General features: G+C 57.9%; 1 protein-coding gene across 1 annotated transcript; it reads right to left on the bottom strand.

The window, feature by feature from the left end:
• Nucleotides 1–6: 6 nt before the first annotated feature.
• Nucleotides 7–8,508, bottom strand: LOC149427323 (claudin-7-B-like; the record flags this gene model as incomplete). The annotated part of the gene is made up of 2 exons (XM_089668126.1): nt 8,242–8,508; nt 7–74 (listed from the first exon to the last, which is right to left on the bottom strand). Coding segments are annotated over exons 1-2 (291 nt in total), but the record flags the coding sequence as incomplete, so codon positions are not given.
• Between the last annotated feature and the right edge of the window lie 220 nt (nt 8,509–8,728).

The raw sequence follows: 8,728 nt of genomic DNA, 5'->3' as shown, positions 1-8,728 counted from the left end.
GGTGGAAATGGCCATGCCGAATATCCCGAGAATGATGGCGACCACCATGAGAGCACGGGTGGCCTGTAGGGCAGCTGTGGAGAGAAGAGAAGGCGGATTAGAGTCAGCTTCAATACTAGGAGAATAAATCTAAAGATGGGACTTGGCCTGTCCGCTATGTACATGTCTTCTGGATCGGCGGCTCAAAGTCATGAAACCAGAAGAACCCTCAGCCAGGCAACCAGCATTCTACCAGACATGGTGGCTTTTGTAATTCTCATGAAAAGGGTTACAGTGTCTCCAGCCAAAACATTTTTCAGATTTGGATGGAGTGTGGAAGGATTACAACCTCTGGGTCCTCCATTCCTCCTAGTGTCAGCAAGACAACGAGTGGGAACCTCCCTATTGTCAACAGAACAGGAGCTGTCATGGGAAAGGCAGGGATTCCCTTACTTCCTGTTGGGTCTCAGACAGGAAATGAAGGGAAATCTCCCCGACAGGGAAAAAAAACCTGGCAGAGCTACCATCTTGTCTACTCCATTGAAAACTAAAGCTTATACCACTTCAAGGTCAATTCCCCCCCAATAGAGGAGCTGTTCATAATAAAAAGTTTCCACTTCGTGTTCCAACAACCAATCAGTGGAAGGCACAGACCATTCACTACCAATGCCAGCCAGGACTCTACAGGATGTGCAGACCATCTGAAAGCCACAGAGCAGAACCAGACAAACCCCAAGAGGACCTGTTATGGTCTGCTCAGCTGAGAGGTGAGGAAGATTGGGGGGGGGGGGGGTTGTGTGTTGAGTTTCTTCAGCATGAGAAGAGCTCAGAAATCAGCTGCAGAAACTTGCCACCATGAGGGACAATCTCCACACAGACAGCCAGCACTGTAGAGATGTCCACATTCATACATCCTCTGCCCTGTACAGCTATAAGCCTCCAGAGGACGGGGAGGACAGGTGGACATTTTCTATGGATCACATTTCACATGGTGAGGAGATCATGTGACCAATTCCCCCCCCCAGGGAGAGCCCTGAAGCCCCCATACCTGAGCCTGCCGATTCCTGTCCTCAACACCCGGCACATTCCTCACTGCTGAGAAGACAAAAACAAAGCTTGTTCCACTCCTCACCAACGCTACAGATCATGTCTGACATCAGCCTGCAGATCTTATCCTCCACATACGCTACGGCTCATGTACCCGACATCAGTCTGAACATCTTCCACCTACACTGACCAGCCATAACATTCTGACCAATCAAGTGAAAAACACTGATCTGGTTAAAATGGCATCTGAAAGTGGGTAGGATATTCTAGACAGCAAGTGAACATGTTGTCCCTGAAGTTGATGTCCATCGCAGTTTGTGTATGGGGCAGTGTAGCCACAGACCGGTCAGGGTGCCCACATTGATCTGTGTCCAAAGCCAAAGGGGCCTACAACAGGCACTTGAGCATCATAACGGGACCAAGGAGGGATGGCCTGGTCTGATGAATCCAAGAATGGTTTGGGGGAACACAACAGATCTGAGGTGCCAACTTGGCCTCAAAATTCCCCAAATCTCAATCCAATCATCTGTGGGATGTGCTGGAAAGACAAGTCTAATCCATGGAGGCCCCACCTCCCAATTTACAGAACTTAAAGGATCTGCTTCTGATGGCTTGGTGCCAGGTACCTTCAGAGGACTAGTGGAGGCCACATATTACAGGAAAAGCTCCATGCCCAACTATGCCCAACCCCAACAACAAACAACTAAAGCTAGCCAGCACAGGAAAGTACTTCACACCAAAGTTCAAATGAAAACCTTGCAGCACCAATAACAGAAGACCTCAAAGATGCCGAAATCTACAAAGTATTAGAATAGTCCCAAAACGCAGAAGTCCTAACCATTCAGAAAACATCTTCAAAGTCTATCTTCAGCAAGGTTCCCAACACGTGAGGTAATGTTCCTGAATCTGAGAGCCTAGATCTTGCCTTCATAACTAGTCCTTTTCTGGTATAGAAAGTATCAGCACATTTGTCATCAAGGACAGACAAGGGGGCTCCACCACTCCAACATCCACTCCTCAACTGCAACATTCAATCTTGGAAGACATACTTTTCCTTCCCAAAACAGTCAGAAGGCTAGACCATAGAGTTCACCGATGTCCTATAGAAAGATTTCTACATTCCACTCACAAATACAGAGCTTCATCCAACAATCCAGAGGGCTCCTCAATCCAGCAGCAAACTCGTGTTCTCTCCACACCCAACTGCATCCAGTCTGCTCACCATCAAATAACCCCGAAAAGTGACAGGAGGTCCAACACAGCTTCTGGAGTGTGAGGAGGTCTAGGTCCTCTGATGGGCCCAACCCTCCCACAGGGAATATCTGATGCGGTTTTATGTATCTTTAGTTTATTTATCCTGGTCGAGTTCCTGGCTCTTCTGCACGGTCATGACTGTCTCGTAGAGTCCATTCCACCATGGGTCAGGGCTGTATTGGCAGTAAGAGGGGGGCCTACTTTATATTAGGGGGGGTGTGATCAGTGTACAAGTCATGAATGGAGGAGCAAGCTGGACATGAGCCACACTGCAAGAGGTCTGCACATTGTACCCCAAATTTTAACCCTTGCCACACCATACCCCCAGAGCACTGGCCACTCTGCACATCCCCCCCACCATACCTCTTCTCCCAACCCCCCCCCATCAGGTAAAGGCCACACTGCCCCCTTCCAAAACCCCAAGCACACTGGTCCACCTAGTACTGGGCATGCCTACAAACACCAAGACCACGGGTGCTGTGGACAGGTCAACCCCCTAATCCCAGGCCAGACCACCTCAGTCTCATCTCCTTCAGACTGATGCCAGGAGACTCCTTATCTGCAGTTCAGAGACGGAAAGTAACCGGAGATCTGTGCCGGGAATCAATTATACAGCAGACTGCAGGACCCAGCTCATGTATGGGAGGCGGCCCTGACCAAAAGGTATAGGGGTACTCATCCCTCCTGGGGGGCCCCCCAGCAACATCTGTATGGGAGGGCACTCGCCCCCTCCTGGGGGGGGCCCTGACCACATCTGTATGGGAGGGCACTCGCCCCCTCCTGGGGGGGGCCCTGACCACATCTGTATGGGAGGGCACTCGCCCCCTCCTGGGGGGGGCCCTGACCACATCTGTATGGGAGGGCACTCGCCCCCTCCTGGGGATCTGGTTGGGTGACTTGGAATACAGAGCCAACCACCCACCAACCAATCTGATGGTACAACCTGCTGCAGATTACCCGCTATGTCTCAGGCACCGGTCTGCATGTTCTACTCAATCAGGTCCTACAGACCGAGGGAAATCGTAAGGAGATTGTACAGATTGTACCTCATGTGTCCAGCATGCGACCATACATGGTTCCTCCATCTCCTCCATATACTACAGAGGTCCCTCCATATACTACAGAGGTCCCTCCATATACTACAGAGGGACCTGTATCCCCCCCATACATCGTGGCACAGAGGTCCCTATATCCCCCCCATACACCGTGGCACAGAGGTCCCTGTATCCCCCCCCCATACGTGGCACAGTACAGTCTGTACTACACTGCAGTATATGGCGGCGATGAGTCAGCAGCCATTACAGGACAGGTAGGAGAGTCCCAGGTGACACAATGGAGTCACACCCTGAGGAGGGGGAGGGGAGAGTTTCACAGAAACTGAACAGAGCGAGAGGTAAACACAGGAAACTACAACCCCCTCCCCCCCCCCTCCAACCACCGAGCACAGGGTCACCCCAACAACCCCACTGAGGGGCACCACCACACTGAACCCCAAGAACCTTCTACAAAACACTTCATGGGGCCCCAGAGATCAACTCCCCCCAACCCCCCCCCCCCGATGGGACAATTCACCATCAACCCCCCCCCCCCCCCCCCAACAGGGCCCCATACAAGGTGTGATATTGGGGGGGACATAGGGGAGAAGAGGGGTACAGTACCCCAGGTATGAGGGGGTCTGCACATTGGGGGGTACAAGATTCTCATACAAACCCCATGAAGACATAATATGCCCCCCAACACACTGATCTCTCCCCCCCCCCCCCCATACACAGTCCTGAAGGTCGGCCGGCGCTCACACAGGATTGGCGGCTCCACGTGGCCGCCGCCCTCAGATAAGGGGGGTTATCAGTCCTTTCACTGACTTATCAGCAGATAAGAAATAACGGAAATGTCTGGAGGAGGCCACAGACACGCCAACCGCCTTCCCGGGACCTTCTCCCATCTACAGGGGGCACTCCGGGCTGGGAGCCAGCACAGAGCCGGGAACACATGCAATGCCAGGGGGGGGGGGGGGGCCCCGAGGAAAGTTCAACTTGAAACTGGTCTGACCGGTTCTGGGGAGCCAAAGAAAGAAATCGGCCACCGCCCAACCAGCCGGCCTCCTATCACCAACGTCTGACCGAGAACTCAGGGGCCCCGATACCCACCGGAGAGGGGGTGGGGGGGTAGAGAAGAAACCAGCCTACAAACTATACTACATGGCCTGCCCTGGGAATCCCACCAATACACCTGCCATACTCCGTGCCACCCAACCAGATCCACCCAACCAGCCAATACACCTGCCATGCCCCGGGCCACCCAACCAGATCCACCCAACCAGCCAATACACCTGCCATGCCCCGGGCCACCCAACCAATACACCTGCCATGCCCTGAGCCACCCAACCAATACACCTGCCATGCCCCGAGCCACCCAACCAGCCAATACACCTGCCATGCCCCGAGCCACCCAACCAGCCAATACACCTGCCATGCCCCGAGCCACCCAACCAATACACCTGCCATGCCCCGAGCCACCCAACCAGCCAAATACACCTGCCATGCCCCGAGCCACCCAACCAATACACCTGCCATGCCCCGAGCCACCCAACCAACCAATACACCTGCCATGCCCCGAGCCACCCAACCAGCCAATACACCTGCCATGCCCCGAGCCACCCAGCCAATACACCTGCCATGCCCCGAGCCACCAAACCAGCCAATACACCTGCCATGCCCCGAGCCACCCAACCAATACACCTGCCATGCCCCGAGCCACCCAATCAGATCCAACCAATACACTTGCCATGCTCCGAGCCACCCAACCAGATCCACCCAACCAACCAATACACCTGCCATGCCCCGAGCCACCCAACCAGATCCACCCATCCAGATCCAACCAATACACCTGCTATGCCCCGAGCCACCCAATCAGATCCAACCAATACACCTGCCATGCCCCGAGCCACCCAATCAGATCCAACCAATACACCTGCCATGCCCCGAGCCACCCAACCAGCCAATACATCTGCCATACCCCAAGCCACCCAACCAATACACCTGCCATACCCCAAGCCATCCAACCAATACACCTGCCATACCCCAAGCCATCCAACCAATACACCTGCCATACTCCGAGCCACCAGACCAGATCCACCCAACCAGCCAATACACCCGCCATACCCCGGGCCGCCCAACCAGAGCCACCCGCCATACCCCGGGCCGCCCAACCAGAGCCACCCGCCATACCCCGGGCCGCCCAACCAGAGCCACCCGCCATACCCCGGGCCGCCCAACCAGAGCCACCCGCCATACCCCGGGCCGCCCAAACAGAGCCACCCGCCATACCCCGGGCCGCCCAACCAGAGCCACCCGCCATACCCCGGGCCGCCCAACCAGAGCCACCCGCCATACCCCGGGCCACCTAATTGATCACCACACAATGAACCAGCCAATACACCCATCTGAGCATGACCCCTCCAGCCAGCCCCCAATGTCACCACTGATTGTTACCACAAAGCAAAGGAGATAAGTGGGGGGGGGGGGGTCAGTAGTAGGTGGGGGAGATGATGGGAGTAGTAGTACCCACCATCCCACTGTAGCAGGGAGTCATACACCTGGTGCTGGATCTGCCCCGTACTCTGGGTGGTGGTGATGGGGGTAGTGGGGGGGGGGGATGATGGGGATAGTAGTGGTGGGGGGCGGTAACACCTGGCGGGGGGCGGTGGCACTCATCGTCCAGCTGTAGCAGGGAGTCGTGCACCTTGCACTGGATCAGCCCCGTGCTCTGGGTGGGGGTGATGGGGGTAGTGGGGGGGGGTGATGGGGGTAGTAGTGGCGGGGGGCGGTAACACCTGGCGGGGGGCGGTAACTCACCGTCCAGCTGCAGCAGGGAGTCGTACACCTTGCACTGGATCTGCCCAGTGCTCTGGGTGGGGGTGATGGGGGTAGTGGGGGGGGGCGGGGGTGATGGGGGTAGTAGGGGGGGGATGATGGGGGTAGTAGGGGGGGGATGATGGGGGTAACACCTGGGGGGGCGGTAACTCACCGTCCAGCTGCAGCAGCGAGTCGTACACCTTGCACTGGATCTGCCCCGTGCTCTGGGTGGGGGTGATGGGGGTAGTGGGGGGGTATGATGGGGGTAGTAGGGGGGGGGGATGATGGGGGTAGCAGTGATGGGGGGCGGTAACACCTGGGGGGGTGGTAACTCACCGTCCAGCTGCAGCAGCGAGTCGTACACCTTGCACTGGATCTGCCCCGTGCTCTGGGTGGGGGATGATGGGGGTAGCAGTGATGGGGGGCGGTAACACTCACCGTCCAGCTGCAGCAGGGAGTCGTACACCTTGCACTGGATCTGCCCCGTGCTCTGGGTGGGGGTGATGGGGGTAGTAGTGGTGGGGGGTAGTAGTGGCGGGGGTCGGTAACACCTGGCGGGGGGCGGTAACACTCACCGTCCAGCTGCAGCAGCGAGTCGTACACCTTGCACTGGATCTGCCCCGTGCTCTGGGTGGGGGTGATGGGGGTAGTGGGGGGGTATGATGGGGGTAGTAGGGGGGGGTGATGGGGGTAGTAGTGGTGGGGGGCGGTAACACCTGGGGGGCGGTAACTCACCGTCCAGCTGCAGCAGGGAGTCGTACACCTTGCACTGGATCTGCCCCGTGCTCTGGGTGGGGGATGATGGGGGTAGTAGTGGTGGGGGTAGTAGTGGCGGGGGGCGGTAACACCTGGCGGGGGCGGTAACACTCACCGTCCAGCTGCAGCAGCGAGTCGTACACCTTGCACTGGATCTGCCCCGTGCTCTGGGTGGGGGTGATGGGGGTAGTAGGGGGGGGGCAGTAGTGGGGGGTATGATGGGGGTAGTAGGGGTATGATGGGGGTAGTAGTGGTGGGGGGCGGTAACACCTGGGGGGGCGGTAACTCACCGTCCAGCTGCAGCAGGGAGTCGTACACCTTGCACTGGATCTGCCCCGTGCTCTGGGTGGGGGATGATGGGGGTAGCAGTGGTGGGGGTAGTAGTGATGGGGGCGGTAACACCTGGGGGGGCGGTAACTCACCGTCCAGCTGCAGCAGGGAGTCGTACACCTTGCACTGGATCTGCCCCGTGCTCTGGGTGGGGGTGATGGGGTAGTAGGGGGGGGTGATGGGGGTAGTAGGGGGGGGGATGATGGGGGTAGTAGTGGCGGGGGGCGGTAACACCTGGGGGGGTGGTAACTCACCGTCCAGCTGCAGCAGGGAGTCGTACACCTTGCACTGGATCTGCCCCTTGCTCTGGGTGGGGGATGATGGGGGTAGTAGGGGGTATGATGGGGGTAGTAGGGGGTATGATGGGGGTAGTAGTGGTGGGGGGCGGTAACACCTGGGGGGGCGGTAACTCACCGTCCAGCTGCAGCAGGGAGTCGTACACCTTGCACTGGATCTGCCCCATGCTCTGGGTGGGGGATGATGGGGGTAGTAGTGATGGGGGTAGTAGTGGCGGGGGGCGGTAACACCTGAGGGGGCGGTAACTCACCGTCCAGCTGCAGCAGGGAGTCGTACACCTTGCACTGGATCTGCCCCGTGCTCTGGGTGGGGGTGATGGGGGTAGTAGGGGGTATGATGGGGGTAGTAGTGGGGGGGTATGATGGGGGTAGTAGGGGGGGGGTGATGGGGGGCGGTAACACCTGGGGGGGCGGTAACTCACCGTCCAGCTGCAGCAGGAGTCGTACACCTTGCACTGGATCTGCCCCGTGCTCTGGGTGGGGGTGATGGGGGTAGTAGGGGGTATGATGGGGGTAGTAGTGGGGGGTATGATGGGGGTAGTAGGGGGGGGGGTGGTGGGGGGCGGTAACACCTGGGGGGGCGGTAACTCACCGTCCAGCTGCAGCAGGGAGTCGTACACCTTGCACTGGATCTGCCCCATGCTCTGGGTGGGGGATGATGGGGGTAGTAGTGGTGGGGGTAGTAGTGGCGGGGGGCGGTAACACCTGGGGGGGCGGTAACTCACCGTCCAGCTGCAGCAGGGAGTCGTACACCTTGCACTGGATCTGCCCCGTGCTCTGGGTCACGCAGCTCATCCACAGTCCCTGGTAGATGGCCACCGCGGTGATGATGTTGTCTCCGGCGTACGATGACATCCTCCATTGCGGCAATATAGTCGCTGCGATCAGCGCGATCCATCCGATCAGAGACAGAACAAAGCCCAACATCTGCAGCCCGGAGTTCGCCATCTTCACTCTCCGACCGACCGACCGACTGAGCGCACCTGAGCCCCGACCGCCCCTTATATACCGCCCCGCCCCTCCCAGGTGAGACAGTGACGTCACCAATACTCCGCTCCGTCTGACGTCACCAAAACTCACAGCCGGTATCGGTGCAGGAAGAGTATCGGAGAGATGACTCACCGGAGACCACCGACCGCCGGGATTGGTGAAAGAATGGGTCGCTCTCAGGAGCTCAGTGACTCCAAGCGTGGTCCCGTGATAGGTGGCCAC

This window comes from Staurois parvus, unplaced genomic scaffold, assembly GCF_062004578.1.
Source record: "Staurois parvus isolate SC_StPar_1 unplaced genomic scaffold, SC_StPar_1.0 ptg003877l, whole genome shotgun sequence".
NCBI classification, from domain to species: domain Eukaryota; kingdom Metazoa; phylum Chordata; class Amphibia; order Anura; family Ranidae; genus Staurois; species Staurois parvus.
The sequence above is the reverse complement of the archived record's forward strand: the minus strand, read 5'-3'. Positions and strand labels throughout refer to the sequence as shown.